This window comes from Crocodylus porosus, unplaced genomic scaffold (genome assembly GCF_001723895.1).
Source record: "Crocodylus porosus isolate Cpor-Errol unplaced genomic scaffold, CroPor_comp1, whole genome shotgun sequence".
In the NCBI taxonomy this organism is placed as follows: domain Eukaryota; kingdom Metazoa; phylum Chordata; order Crocodylia; family Crocodylidae; genus Crocodylus; species Crocodylus porosus.
In genome coordinates this window covers 10,043,740-10,059,707 of record NW_017728909.1, presented here as the reverse complement: position 1 = coordinate 10,059,707, position 15,968 = coordinate 10,043,740, and the positions used below count along the sequence as shown (strand labels likewise).

Sequence of the window (15,968 nt, the reverse complement as noted above, 5' to 3'; positions counted from 1 at the left end):
CAAGACCAGCTATTCTCTGCAGTACTGTCTGCAGAGTCCCTACAAGCGGCTGCAGCGGGACTCGGCCAACATATTCAGTGCCTACTAAAGCTTATTCTGTCAAAGTGGTTGCAGGGACAATAAAGCACAAGCCATCCCTTCAGAGATGAGTCTTTCTGGACAAGGAAGGAACCCTGGATCTAAAAGGATTAGGAAAGGTTGAGGGATCTACAAGGTTTCAACTTCTTTCTCTCCAAACACCTTCCTGCAGACACAGACACTTCCAGAAAACTATAATCACTGGAAAGCAAGCCTAATGAAGGGTATTTATAACTGAAAGCCTGCAAAAAAGATTTTTTCCAAGTATTTGAGTTGGTCTAATAAAATATATCAGATTTACCCAAAGAACCTTGTCTGCCCATGTCCTTAGACCAACATGGATATACAACCTACACCCCTGTAATCACTGGAAAAACACTAAAATATCTTCCTTGCTGGGACGAAGGGCGTACATCTCACCATGCAAATTGAAAACCATAGAATTTTAGATTGGTTTTCTGGTCTAGACTGGTCAGCTCCAGATACTCGAGGGATAATGCGCCAGCTTTATAATAAACAGATTTAGCTAAAAAGATGTCAGCTGGTTTTTCATGTCTAAAAATAAGCTCTTAAGATGAAAAACAAATGTGTAGTAGCATAGCACTAGAGCCACTGCACCTACATTTTAAAACACTTACAGAAGTCCTTAGCTCATCAGCCATGCTCTTAAATTTTATTTATGCTCCAAGGAATTTTGAGTCACAAACTGTAAATCCAGTAGAGGACAATTTGTATAGCATTTTTACTGTCTGTCATGCCCACCCACAGGAAACAATGGGGACAGCAAAGCCCCAGACCTGAATTGTGGGTAGGGAAGATTAATCCAAATGTATTTAAAAACATATGTTTATCACATCATTTAGAACCAGTCACACGAAGAAAAATATAATACATAAAACTGAGAATGGAAATTTTCTTATGTTTCATTCCCAATATTTCAAATATATAAGATACACGTTTCTTTTTAAAGGGAATGTTACATCAAGCAAAAACAAAAATTTACAGAACCTAAATTTTCACTTTTCTAATTAAAGGCATGTAAAGAGCAGCCCTCCTGGCAGTATTCAAGGGCTATGAACAAAATATACATTTAAAATGTGGAACCTAATACACCACATTGCTCTGGTAACTTACTTCTGACATTCTGCTGAAATTTTTAGCTCCTTGGTCCTAGAAAGGAAGACTTTAATCAACGCTCCAAGATTTCCTGACCGAGGATTGTTCTCAACTACAGGAGAGAGATAAAATACATGGCATTTGTAATTTAATATTATGATAATTATTTTGAACAAAAGATAGATTGAAAATAGTTTTTAAGGTTTACACAGTTCTAGGATACACAAGTACATCCCCACCTATTTTTCAGAACATATAGCTAAGAAAGGAAAAAACCTTTAAGATTCTTCTGTCCCCATTTTTACCATTGCAAAAAATGAAACAATGAAATCCACACTGCTTTGTGTGAGATTATTCCCGAACCCAAAAGAACTCACTGTCAGTGAAAAATGCTTAATCTTCAGAGTAAAATTTTCCTTTTAGAAATATCCTTCTATTACTCAATTTTTTTACTAGCCCTTGCTTCCACAAGTTCCTCAGATAATTCCTATTTATTAGCATTTTTACCCAGTTAATAATTCAGATGTTTTAATAGTGTAGCAAGACTAAACACTGCAAGTTAAAAACTGAAAATGAGAAGCAACCTACAGAATTATTTTCTTATTCAACATGGACTCTACATCACACATGTGACACCCTGTACTCCTCCTCTATCATCATTCCCCCTAAATGTACAATGGCTTAAAAATCACTATGTGAAAGAAGTCTGCTCAGTAACTGGTGCCCAAGCCACATCCTTTCTTTGGAAGCACACAGAATAAAGCAGTAGTGACAATTTCATGTTCAAACGGCACAGACAAGTAGAACATTTCCACCTATCATTTGGGGGACAAAGATAATTTTTAGAAAATCTTACTGGTAGAAAACAGATGGATGAAATTAAATACACCACAGACATCAAAATTATTGCTTACCTAAAGATTTGCAGACTGATATGGTGGCTTCTTCCAAGAGCTTTAACTCGGCACTGGAAAAAGAAAAAAAGAAAGATTTATAGAAGCAATGACAATGAGGGCTGTGTGAAATTTCGCCAAGCGTTTAGCTTCGAAGCTGTTTCTATGCGTTTCGAGCTGGAAACTTGAAATGTTTCAGAATGTTTCGAGCTTCAAAGCAGCCCAGTAGTGGGAGACGAGGGAGAGCCAGGACTGTGCTCCGAGCAGCTCGCAGCCCCATGTAGCTCAGCCTGGTGAGGAGCAGAGCCCTGGCTCTCCCCGCCTCTCACCACAGGGCTGCGCTCCGAGGGGCTGGCAGAGTCCATCAGAACGCAGCAGCAGCTCTGCCCATCTCCAGGTTGCCACTGCTACCTGGCGCCAGTGGCCAGCTCTGCCAGCCCCATGGAGCTCAGCCCAGTGGCAGGAGGCGAAGCACAATGCAGGCTCTGCCCACCTCCTGCCACTGAGCTGAGTTCCATGGGGCTGCTCAGCTCCTAGTGGCTCCCAGCTCCATGGAACTCAGCCCGGTGGTGAGAGGTGGAGTGCAACACCGGGCCTGCGCTCCCTTTCCTGCCACCAGCTCACACACCCCTGGAACTCGGCTGTGTGGCAGAAGGCAGAGGGCTCAGCTCCGAGTGGCTTGCAGCCCCATGGAGCTCAGCCCGGTGGCAGGAGGCAGCGCACAGAGCCAACACTATGCACTGCCTCCTGCCAGCAGACTCAGCTGCAAGCAACTTCAAGCAGCGTCTTGAGCTCCATGGGGCTACTGAGCCGCTCGGAGCACAGCCCAGTGGTGGGAGGCGGGCAGAGCTGGGACTGCGCTCTGCCTCCTGCTGCCAGGCTGAGCTCCATGGAGCTGCACCAGGTGTGGACTGCACCCAGCACTGATCCAAGGCAGCAGCGGCAGCCTCCTGTCACCTGGCATGCAGATCTGGGGGCTCGCACCCCTAGAAGTGCTGTGGGGCTATGCCAGACTCCTCCTGGGGATGCAGACCCCTTGATGTGTGCCCAATTGACAGGAGCCTGCCACTGATGCCTGGGGCCAGTGGCGGCATCTGTCTTCTCTGGTGTTGAGTGTGGGCTGAGCCCAGCGCTGGTCCCAGGCAGCAGCACCCTGGGAGGAGTCTGGCACAGCCCCTCAACACTCCCGGGGTGCAAGCCCCTGGATCTGCATGCCGGATGACAGGAGGCTGCCACTGCCAGCAAGTTTTGCTTTCAAGAATTTGATGTGCAGTTTCTGAGAACTTTCTGCACCTATCTCCTTGAACCTTTGCAGGCTTCATGCCCTCAGATGGGGCTACCAACCCTGCAATTCGCATCAAAATCAGGCAAAAAATGACAATGTTTTAGGCATTTTCATGATTCCCCATTATAGCCTATGGGTGAAACATCAAAATGAGTCGAAACAGCAAAACAGTTTTGACAAAACAGGACGGCGCTTCAGAATGAAATGAAACAAAAACTGTCCCTTCAGAATGGCAAAACGGACATCAATATGAAACAATGGTGTTTCACACAGAATTAATGACAATTACTGAGCCTATAAAGGCCTGCCACTTACAAGATAAAACTACTGCATTTAAAACAAAAATCTCTAACACTCCTGGAAGAAAGCCAATGATCCAAATTACAGAATGCCATTTACCTGGTTTACACAGGTTATAAACTACTACATAGACACACCATTCAAAATTTAGGCTGCTTACAGACATGGAAAAAAACAAAACAGCGCTTTACTTTCAGCTTGGCACACCTTCACACCAAACACAGCCCGTGCCTGGGAGAGGGATCCAGTTAGTTTGACCCGGCTCTGCAGCATCTGTATAGATTTGCCACTTCAGCAGGGCTTTTTGGTGCTCTTATCTAATAGCTGATTGAATCAGCTATTAGATAAAAAGTGCCAAAAAGTCCTGCTAAAGCACCCAAACTATACAGACACTGCAGAGCTGGGTCATACTAATGGATGCCTCTCCTGATAAAGCACTAGGGATTTTTTTTTTCACGTCTCTCAGCACCCAGCGTGACTATACGCTGGACAATTAACCTGCGTTTCATTTTGTCAAACAATTCATATTTAAAGTGGGCTGACAATGCTACATGTCAATGTCTTCCATGTTTGTCCTGGAATAAACACCATTGAAAAAAAAAAAAACCATGCAGGACTCCAGTTTGAATTTGCAGAAGAATGTTCGCTCTGCCCTGGGACCCCTCTGTATTGCATAACTGTAAGAGGAAAGATATAATCCCTTTTCTAAAGCTGAAAATAACCAGCCTTAATAGAAAGATATTTAACCTCAAACAGACAAAACATCCAAATTCCATTACCCTACTATAATAACTGTTTTCATGTTATAGAAATAGCTGTAAGTCTGGTACACAACCAAAGGATTTTTAAAAATACATTAATTGCCAGATAACACATTTATATGAAAACCTCTAACCTAAAAATCAAACTACTTTAAAATAGTGTCAACAGTGTTCTACCTATAATACACATTTCCCTACTTAGCACTTCTAGCACCATAAACTGCTTTCCGTGGACTGTACAAATTAACTAATCCTCAAAGCCTGTGTGAAGTAGGTCAGGAATTAGTTTGGTTTTGTGGCAGTGAAAACAGAAATGGTTATTAGGTTTCCTTCCCAAGGCCACATTAAGCACCATAAAGATATAGAATTTAAACAGTAATTATCCAAGGGTCTAGTCTTCTGTCAACACACAGCAAGACAGGAAGGGAATTTTCAGAACTGGAATGTTAATTTCCCTCTTTTGGTTTAATGTTGTTATTAACCTAACAAATTCTACTCGTGTAGTACGGTATAGGACACACTATAAAGCCAACAGATTTTCTATCTGCCCTTTAATGCCTCCAAACCTACCTTGCTGATTTTAAGAAACATGGTATGAAACAACATACTAAAAAGTCAACCTTCTTTGGGTAAATCTTTTATTAGACCAACTAATAATTTCATAGATTCCATAGACGTTAGGGCTGGAAGGGACCTTGTGAGATCATCCGGTCCAGGCCCCTGCCCACGGGGCAGGAAGTTAGCGGGGGTCAGATCACCCCAGCAAGATAAGCATCCAAGTATTTCTTAAAAAGTATCCAGAGTAGGTGCCTGCACCACTTCTAGGGGGGAGTCTATTCCAGACTCTGGAGACTTGGATGGTAAAGAAGTTTTTCCTTATGTCCAGTCTAAAACAATCTTCCAGCAGTTTGTGTCTGTTAGACCTCGTCTTCCCTTGGGGTGCCCTGGTGAACAGACGTTCTCCCAGTTCCTGATGCACACCCCTTATGTACTTACAGGCTGCCACCAAGTCAGCCCTGAGCCTTCACTTCTCCATGCTGAAGACTCCCACACCTCTCAGGCTCTCCTTATAAGGCCTGTTCTCTTGGCCCCCTAATCATGCACGTGGCTCTCTTCTGGACACTCTCAAGCTTCTTCATATCCTTTCTAAAGTGTGGAGTCCAGAACTGGATGCAGTACTCCAGCTGCAGCCTCACCAAGACCGAGTAAAGTAGGAGGATGACTTCTCGGGTCTTGCTTGAGATGCACTGGCAGATGCAAGACAATTTTATTTGCTTTGCCAGCTGCAGCACTGCACTAGTAGCTCATGTCCATCTTGTGGTCCATTGTGACCCCCAAGACTCTTTTGGTCGTGGTGCCAGTGAGCGAAGCACTGCCAAGCTTATAACTATGATGTGGATTTTTTCTCCCGAGGTGGAGCACCTTGCATTTCTCTGTGTTGAATGTCACTGGGTTTTGTTCCGCCCATCTTGCGAGCCTGTCCAGGTTGGCCTGAACTGCCAGCCTATCCTCTATCATGACAGCACTTCCCCATAATTTGGTGTTGTCTGCAAACTTAACCAGTCCACTTATGACCCCCGAATCCAGATAATTTATGAATATATTAAAGATTACTGGTCCAAGTTACGAGTGCTCGGGGGTGCCACTGGTCACCGTGTGCCATGTTGACTCAGTTCTGCCGACTAGCGCTCTCTGGGTCCAACCACAGAGCCAGTTATCCAGCCACTGGACCACAAAGTTGTTGAGGTCACAGTTCCCAAATGTTACCATAAGGACATCATGGGAAACAAAGTCAAAGGTTTTTTTTAAATCTAAATATATGACATCAACCTCTTCTCCTTTGTCCAGGTGATAAGTCACCTAGTCATAGAAAGAAATGCAGTTGGTCAGGCAAGACTTACCCAAAATTATGCCATGTTGGCTCTCTCTCAGCATGCTGCCTTCCATTAGCCTGTCATTGATGGTTTCTTCGATGATTCTTTCCAAGATCTTTCCAGGGATTGAGGTCAAACGGACTGGCTTGCATTTCCTTGGATCTTCTTTCCTTCCTTCTTGAAGACAGGCATCACATTGGCCCTCTTCCAATCTTCAAGCCCCTACATTGGCCCTCTTACAATCTCCCGAATGCCATGAGGTCTCTAATATCCTTGCCATTGGTCACACTATGATGTCAGCCAACTCTTTTAGCACTCTTGGGTGCATTCCATCTGGGCCACCTGACCTGTGGATGGCCAGCCTCTCAAGCTGTTCCCTCACAAGATCTCTGCCAATTATAGGCATATGATCTCCCTTACCCTGGTAGTGCTGAGTCCTGTCAGCTGGTTTTTGGCTAGTGAAAAACCAATGCAAAGTAATCATTGAGGAGATCTGGTCTAATATTAATATTAGAACAAATAATAAAAGATATTGGATTTATCTGAAGAACTTTGTCTACCTATGCCCTTAGACAAACACAGCTACAACCTGTACCTCCTCATACTAAGACGTGGAGTTCATTCACTTCCATTTCCCCAACTTACTGGTCACATCTACACTGGACATTTACTGCAGTTGTCTAATTAGGTCCGTAGTAAGTGTCATGGCACCTACACGTGCTATTAGGCAGGAGTAAACGAACTGAATCCGCAACGGGGTATAACTTGTAAATAAAAGTACTTCCTACTCCAGATTTTTTTTTTTTTTTTACTCCACAGCTACGCACGTGTAGACACTGGAGGAGCCAGCTGGTCCACAAGGGTGCTTCAGTAGGGGGGTTGCTTGCTAGCTATCCCTACCCTTGTGCCCCAGCCAGCCCCTCTGCAGCATGCTGAGCCAGGTTGGAGCAGCCCCAGGCTGGCATGCTGACCTCCCAGACCCTCTGCCAGCCAGGGCTCCTCCAACCTAGCTCAACATGCTGCAGTTCCAGGCACACATGCAAATGGCATGCCTAAGAACAATAAACATCAGGTAAAAATGCACTGGAGTTTATTGCTTCAGATTACTAACATGTATCGACACACTCACTATCTAGTCCATATGAAATGAATCAAGTCTTTGGAAAAGCTGCTGTCTGCCACCCGAATCAAAAAGTTTGGAGAAATTTTACCAAGGATCGCTATGAAACGGGATTTTGTTTTCAGGTTATGCATATTGAGCTGAATGTTCAACTGTCAGCTTCTGACCAGAAAGAAAAGTACTATCACAAGACACACTTTACCCTCTGTCCAACAGAGCCAAGGTGGAAGAGAGTCCAGCAGGCAAACAGTTGAGTCAGATATTAATCCTGCTCCTTATTCTTTCACTGGCACTCGGGTACCTTTGAGAAAGGTTAAATGTACTGTTGTGCTAACCATAATTCTAAACTCTCATCTGTGGCCTGGAGACACCAATTTATATTTCACAGGCGTTTACACTGCAGTCAGACTTTCAGAACAAAAAAGTGGGTGACATACGATGTCCGAAAGGAACCAGGCCAGGGAACAGTTAATGCATCAGCTCAAGGATGGGAAAAAATCTGGAAGGGTTTTAATTGCTTTACTATATAGTTTCCAACCCCTTCCCATCCTGCCTGTTTCCAGCTTCATCTATCCCAGTATCTTTTCACACACTTATCAGAACCCCAGAAGCTCTGACTCACTTATTTCACCTATTATATTCTTGTCTCTTGGCTGCATTGCCCATCCCCACCTAATTCTTTCTCTGCCAATGATTCTCACCCTTGTTCATCTCATCCTTTCTCTATTACCCAAACCGCCTTGTGCCAACAGCACTGAAGGGAAGCCTGGGCTTTCTCCTAGCTTCTCCTCTGAAATACAATTTATCAAAGAACTCTGAATGGTGAACAAGTGAGGAGTGAATTCTGGTATGACCTATCAATGCAGAGTTCTTAATGAAAGGGTCAGGCGAGAATTCTCTCCTTACATTTCTAAAGTGCTTTGGATGTCTCTGGGTAGAAGGTGTCATAGACATGCAAAGTATTTATGTCTAATAAATTATTCAGCCCAATAGTAAAGCACCTGGAGGTTCAGAGGAAAGCCAGAGTTTAGCAGGGTCAGGAATCACTCCCTCCGCATTCATAAACTACCCTGGGTTAGCACCCTTTTTTTGCTGTCAGAACCACTTCAAAACAGAAGTGTACTTTGGCTGCTTTAAAAAGTGACCCAAAAGGCTCCTAAAGCTCAAATCTCTCCTTGCAGAATGTTTTGCCCAGGATGTTATTGTATGGTAATCAGAGATCATCCCACATGTTCTCAGTAGGATTTCTCCCTATAAAAAAAAAAAAGAGAGCTGCCTGCAGAAGCACAAACTTCTCTAGGGATTCAAATACAAAACAGATTTGTTCCAGGGAGGTCTGGCTGTCCCACTCACCCTCAAGTCATCCAAAAGATTTTAGTACAGCAAGGCTGAAGGGATTTGGCCAATTCAATCACCACAATCCTAGGAGACCTTCAAATTGAGACTCCACAGGAACTACTTTATTAGATCAGACTAATAACCTGTCTAGACCAGGGGTCAGTAACCTTTCAGTAATGGAGGGCCAAATTGACACAGCTCAGTCACGAGGAGGGCTAGTGTTCATTTACTATGGGACTGATCTTCAGTGGCAACGTGATGGTGCATAGCTCCTTCACAAAGCACATGCACAAGGACTACTGGACTTTTCCCAGCTCCTGGCAGTCTCTCAGCAGTGGGAAGGACTCATGGAGCACCCACCAGAGCAGCCCATCCCCCTGCAAACCCCAAGGAGTTTGGGAGTGGGGAGCAAGCAACCCTTGCTCATGCACTGATTGAAGGCACATCCCCTTGACACGTCAAATCCCAGCAGAAGATTCCTACCTGCACAGCATCTCTAATACATTGCATTCTGGCAAGCACAGGCCCAAATGGATCATTACCCGACTGCTCCGCCAGTCCCTGCCTGGTTGGGAACATACTGGAACCCCTGCTCCAGTTCCTGCCATTGCAGCTACTCCCCAGTGTATGGCCCACCAAGCTCCAAAACCCAGCAGATTGCTAGGAGAATCCAGAAGTGCAGTGCACTTCTGGATGCACGAAGGAGCCGCAGGAGTGGCCCGCAGCGGCTATGCAATCCTTTCTTCTCCATGAACCTGGTAGCAGCTACAGCAGCAGGGACTGAAACAGAGGTGCCAGCATGTTCCCAACCAGCCAGCACCTAGTGCACCTGGCAGTTTTGGACCAGGTGCTTCTACTCCCAGTCCCTGCTACTGCAGCTGTTGCAGTGGCCAGGAAGATGAAATAACTTCCCACATAGTGGACAGCAATAGAAAAACATATTCCCATGAAGTTTTTAGGATAAACCCAGCTATGAAAGCTTTTACATGCTCTCCCCCGCTCACTCTGGATATTCTAGTTACTCTCATATTTTATTTATTAGATTTATATCCCACCCTACCCAAAAGGATCAGAGCAGCTTACCATAAACAACCGAGACAGGATTCCCCAAACATGAACAAGAACCTGAGAGCTCCAACGCTCATCCCCCAACCACCACTTCCTTGCCCAAACCGCAGGTAAATCCCCGCATCAATCCCAACCACTACTCAAATCTATCTGGAAACCTTTTTCCACCTCTCGCCCCTGACATCTTGTGATGAGATCCACAACCTAACTACACTGAATAACTAGTTCCATAATTTAGTTTTGTACACCAACAAAACACAGCCTGCGGCAACCGTATGTGACCCAAGACTCTTCCCAAATCTCAGCCCCTAAGAAAGAAGAGGATTTGCGTGAGGAGGAGATATATAAAATGGAGGCCAGTGAATAAGAAAGGAAGATCACAGACAGAAACCCATTTGTACGTAAGCACACATTCAAGAGCATCTGAAGGTAAATCAAGCCCAACAATCCCTTTGACTTGAAAATAAGCACTTCAGCCCCCTTAAAAAGATTCCCAGTGAAGCCCTTCTCACTCCACAAACTCCTCATTCCAAAAGGTAGGTAAGAGAGAGAAATCTGCTTAAACTCCCAGCCCCATGCAACCTGCACGCGTGCTCCCCATCAACAAATTCAAGGTCTCATATTTGCTCTTTCTTCGGGCTACAATCTCATCAGTTTGTTCCTGCCACCCAGTGGTGTGCCTGCCTCTTGGAGGACAGCTGACTGGACTGGAAGGAAAACAAAACAGAGCTTCTAGACAGGGATTTTCCCTGGTCTATAAACATTTGTTTGGAAATGATTTTGTGATCCAAGACCCCGGATTTTCAAGAAAGCATTTATAGTTTCTACGAAGACAAAATTAACAGAATCTAAGCCACAGGAACAGCACCTTTTTAAGCATCTGTTTATATTCTGAGAACTGTTAGAAATCAAATTAAGCCAAGTTAACATTTGAAGAAGAAAAAAAACTGTATAATAAACATTGAGCACTGAAGAGCTCAAAGCACTTAAAGATGAGGATCATCACCACCATCACCAAGAGCAGGAGAAACTGAGGAATGATTAAAGTAATTATTGTGTGTTGTTTCCTCCCACTTCCCCACACCCTGTGAAAGAGTGGTAGCATCTAAATCATACATTTTTGTAAATGAAGTATGCAAGTGTTACCATAATCAGTTTGCCAATGCTCCAATTCTTCCAGAACATTAGCCAGTAACTCCCAGTAAGCAATCTGACTGAACTCAAAAGTGACACAAGTCAGGAGTCTAACCTGGCAAACAGTTCCATTCCTTATGAAAATAGGAACAAGACAATAGGGTATTGGTAAGATCAGCATTCAAAGAAATGGTCACAAAGACTTTCAATGGTAAAATGAGTCAAATGCTTCAAGATGGAGTGTGTCCACCAGAGAACTGAGATATCAGTAGGCAATTAATTTTGAGAATTGAACAGATTACCCTATGCACTGGACCGGCTCCGATGAGAGAAAGAAAACATGTGGTGCAAGCAAAGTCTAATGCCCTGCCTCTAAAGACAATTTTAACTTATGACTGTGAGCTTCTCTGCCGTTAAACAACTGCTTTGTTTCCTGCTTTATAAATTGCCTTTACAGATGAATTTCAGAAAGACTACTTACTCACCAATATATTTTTTAGTGTTAAAATTTCATCTCCTAGGTGGTCTCCAATTTCAGTTCTAGAAACATACAGCTGTAATTAAAAACAAATGGTATAAAAATGGAAAACGGAGTCAACACCTACAGACGTTTGAGTTTACAGGGTCTGAACAAAACAGGGACTTCTCTCAATTTTTTTCACACTTAAAAATCTGTCCAGCTGGCTGCTTGTCATCAGGATGTATTCCTTCCTGACACTGACAGATTGGGGGAATGTTTCTAGGGTGCCAACTCTACCACACAGTTTTTCCTGAACACAGTATAATCTTAATCTTTTAAGATTTTTGTTTTTGGGGTTTTTTTAATGTTTTATAAAAGAGTGCTTAGAAATTCACCATGGGGTCCTGTAACCCAGGGCACTTTTACACGTGCTCCAACACATTCTGATTAGAACGCATTGGACCAGACTTGATTAACCGAGTCTGCGTGCTGCAGCATCTCCCGTGTTTCAAAATGGTGGCGGGGGCACTTTGAAACACAGGAGGCTGAATACATGAGATGCTGCGGGTGTTTTAATTAGAGGGGCTCCCGAGAGCCGCTCTAATTAAAACACTTCATCTCCACCTCAGAGCACATGTATAGGCGAAATGACATGGTTAATTAAATTTTCTCTAACTGCTTCAGCATTGAAATCTTAAATATTGATGTTAATCTCTTAAAGCAAAGTTCTGGAATTCCCTAATTTTTTAGTGCTTAACTTTCCAACATAGGTTTTAATGCATAATTACTCTATGAGGCAAACTTAAAATGGCAAGTCTTTAGGTGAAACTCTGACTCCTTTTCTAGATCAAACCAGACTGGAAAACAGGATCTTCAGACTTGCAGTGCAGACCTTTGTATTTTGAGAAATTTTTTTCAAACCAAGAAAAAAAAAGGTTTAGAACTTAAATCTCCCCCATGCCACCTGTCTCAAATTCTGATAGCAAGAACAAGAACAAGGGATTTAATTTTGCCATTTTGAAGGAGTGCCCTATGTGGGAAAGGATATGCCTGTAAGATCTCAGCAAAAAATATAGACATTATCATGTAAGTTTCCCCACCACTGTAAGTACATAGCCAAAGAGTGTAATATTATTGCTTTACTGCTCTCAGAAAATATTATCAGGCCCCCAAGGATGAGCTTATAAAGAGGGTGCAGTATATAACTAAAAATCAACCCATTTTTAGGAAGCTGAGGCAAAGCTTAACAGGAAATACAAAATAAATGGCCATGTAAACAGTAGGAGTCAGCTAAGCCCAAGTAGGGAAAAAAAAGTGTGCAAGATGTGGAAAAAGTTGCCTGAATAATTTTTCTGTTATGAAGACAGAAGATAGCCTATATTAACCACTTCTTCAGAAAATGCCTCCTCATGTCATCAGCCAAGATTCATGAGGTGGCATGAAGCAACAACACTAGCACTACCTATTAGATTTGCTCTGCACCACAATCCCTCTGGAGATGCTGTTTAGTTAATGAATGAATATAAAGACGGAAAGTTAATATTAAGCAAGGATCCTTTCATTAATCCACAGTGTAGCACTGTTAGGCTTCAAACTGTTTCCTAGTACTGCCAAACAACAAGAGAGAATGTTTTTCACGGAGTGAAGCTCGTTTAGAGTACTGATCACAGGGCACTGTTCAAGAATTCTAATCCTCCTACCGCTTAAAAAAAACAAAGAAACTACCCATAGAAATAAGGGCCACCATATTGCCAAGGACACTTTTAAAAAGGTATTCATGAATTGTGGCATAAGTTTCAATCTTTGTTTAAAGTTGTCAAATTCAATAGCTTAGTCATCTGTATAGGAGTAAGAAGTCAAGAAGTTCCTATAACACTGTATCTTCTTTTTGAGAGACTCACTGCCTGGAACAATGACAGCTAGAATTTACATTATACATTTCCATCCATAACCCAGGTACATCACAAAAAGAAGTGGCTTGCCCTTATACTGCTGAGTTTTATAATTGCAAAGAACTTTTTTGTAACTATTCAGTTGGTCTAATAAAATGTATCACATCTACCCAAGGAACCTTGCCTGCCTATTGTCCTTATGCTATATTTTTGAAATTACCTATACATTTGTCATAGAACAGAAGAAACCTGAGATTGACTGTATAAATCTACAGATTTATACCCAGGCACTTTAGTTATTCTAACTTTAAATCATTCAGATGAGGAGGCTTCCATTATTACTTTGACAAAATTGTCACACTATCATATTTGTGATATTCTGCCTAAAATCATTGTCTTCGGCTGCAAAACGCTTAAGGAAGAAGCTGTTAGCATGTGTGCATCTCTGTGGATTAACTTTTATTAGGAAAAAAAAAGTTGTCTTCTTATGTGTTTACCACTACATGGTAAAATCCTAATGTGGACAAGGAAGTTCACCACTTCTATACCTGTTAGTTTATCCCCTATAGGCTAGAGACAGATATTCAAAAAGTCTGAGACTGAATTGATTCAATCTTTGCAGGTTAGTCTAACCTGGCTAGGATGGACCAGTTTATAACTGCAGACATCCCTTCTGGACTGAGAAAATGCAGGCACATGCCTGTAGTGGCACTAGAGCAGCCAGAGGGCACTAGAGCAGCCCTCCCTTCCCTTCCAAATTGCTGAGCCTAGAGGGGCGTGGCCAGCCCCTGGCAGAACACTGTGATTAGGGAGGGGTCCCCCCACCTCCTTGATAACAGAGCATTTATCAGCTCTATTATCAGCAACTAGTACCGCACCTGAAAACAATGTGATTAGGGAGCCCCCCCCCCCCACCAACCGCTCCTCTGACCAGCAGAGCCAGCATGGAGTTACACAGCATTTGCTTACATAGCAGGGACTTGCACATTATTTATCAACCCATCAGCAAAAAAAAAGCTTCTCTCAATACTTAAAGCTCTTCTTAAACAGCTTTTTCCAAGGAAGCAATGGAGGGATGTTACCAGCTACCTGTTGATTAGCTCCAAAAAGACCCAGGCAGACACTGTCCTGTCTGCCTTACACAGCCACCTCTCAGCATGAGCTAACACAGTCCGTGCTGTGAGAAGAGAGGAGGGAGGTATGCAGGGAGTGGTGAGAGGGAGGATGGGGCAGGGAGAAGCCAGTCAGACCCGGCTGTGCCTGCAAGTCTCCGCTGGCGCTCCAGCCAGGGAGCACAGAGGAGGGGCCAGCTTTGCTGTGGAGTTGAAAGCCCCACCCATGGCTGCAAAGCATCTGGCATGCTGGGGGCATCTGGTTTAAAGTTAAACCAGAAAAGGGTCTGGGACAGATATTGCATAAACCGGTTTAACACAAATCAATTATGTCTGATACTACATTCAACCAGGTTTATCACAAACTAATTTCACGCACTTTCAACCTGGTTTATGTGCACTGAATGTCTGTTCTATTACTGGTTTAAACCAGTTTCTGATCACTTAAACTGATTTATGGGTAATGTCTGTCCCTAGCTCTACCCTAGTGTTTAGCTCAACCAGCTAACACGAAAAATTACAAACCAACTTACCTATATTAAGAGTATACTACATCTTAGTTACGACCTGTTAGCCAATACATGTGGGTGGCAAGAATATGCACTTTTTCTCCATTATAAAAGCATGCTATGCTTGTAGAATGCCTTTGAACAACGTGACCTTGACCTCTATGCAAAAAAATAACTACTGCTTATTAAATAAACTTAATCCCCATTTACCAGTTTTCAATCAAAGACTAAAAACTTCACTATTTCTGGAATCTTGAAGTCCTAAAAGATTAAAGTCAATGAAATTATAGTAGGCTTGTATTTCTCAAGTGGATTTTATTTCTTCTAAGTGTAAAATTCCAAGCTTAACATTTTTTATCTCTGCTGCATATATCATTTTGCCAAAAACTTTCATTTTAGCTTCTGACAACTTTTTCAGTGAAAAACCATAGTGAAAATGAGATCAGCCCATGTTATTTACTTACATGCAAATCTCAATGCATTTTAAGAAGGTAATGTATCTACCTGCTATCTTCTGCTTTAAAAATACAATTCACTAGCTATTTTAGAAAGTATAAATAAGAAAGGGCTTAGCTCCGCAAAATGTTAAATGAGTGATAGTCCTGGACATGATGCCTCTTACCCATCCTATCTAATCAAGTACCAAGTTGTGATTTTGGGAAGCAAATCCACTTTCCTTAATAAGCTCTTTTACAGAAATATTTTTAGTTGCCCGACCTGTAGTTCTAGTAATAGTCAATTTTTATAAATGCTCATGTTTTCCACAAATGCAGAAAAGTCAGAACTTATTTTTATTTTTTTAAGGGAACACAAAGGACACGATTTTTTTTGCTGTTTGGCTGTGGACTACCTCTTCTACCTTCTGTTCTACAGTCTCACAGAACGCTATTTAAATAGAATCAGCAACACTATTACACTGAACAAGAAAGTTTTATAGTTCAATTTAATTTTTGGAAATCCTATTTCAATTTTTTTTAAAACACTATAACTTGCTAAGACAAGAATTATCTTTATTGATAAGTATTATT

The 15,968-nt window shown here is 42.6% G+C and overlaps 1 protein-coding gene across 1 annotated transcript in view; it reads right to left on the bottom strand.

The window, feature by feature from the left end:
* The window catches only part of DYM (dymeclin), a 337,064-nt gene that overhangs the window by 308,924 nt on the left and 12,172 nt on the right, over positions 1–15,968 (bottom strand). The window contains exons 2-3 of the mRNA XM_019531678.1: positions 2,109–2,161; positions 1,213–1,306 (exon numbers count right to left, since the gene is read on the bottom strand). Of these exons, the coding sequence (XP_019387223.1) occupies positions 1,213–1,306; positions 2,109–2,161 (147 nt within the window). The remainder of the gene's footprint in view (positions 1–1,212; positions 1,307–2,108; positions 2,162–15,968) is intronic.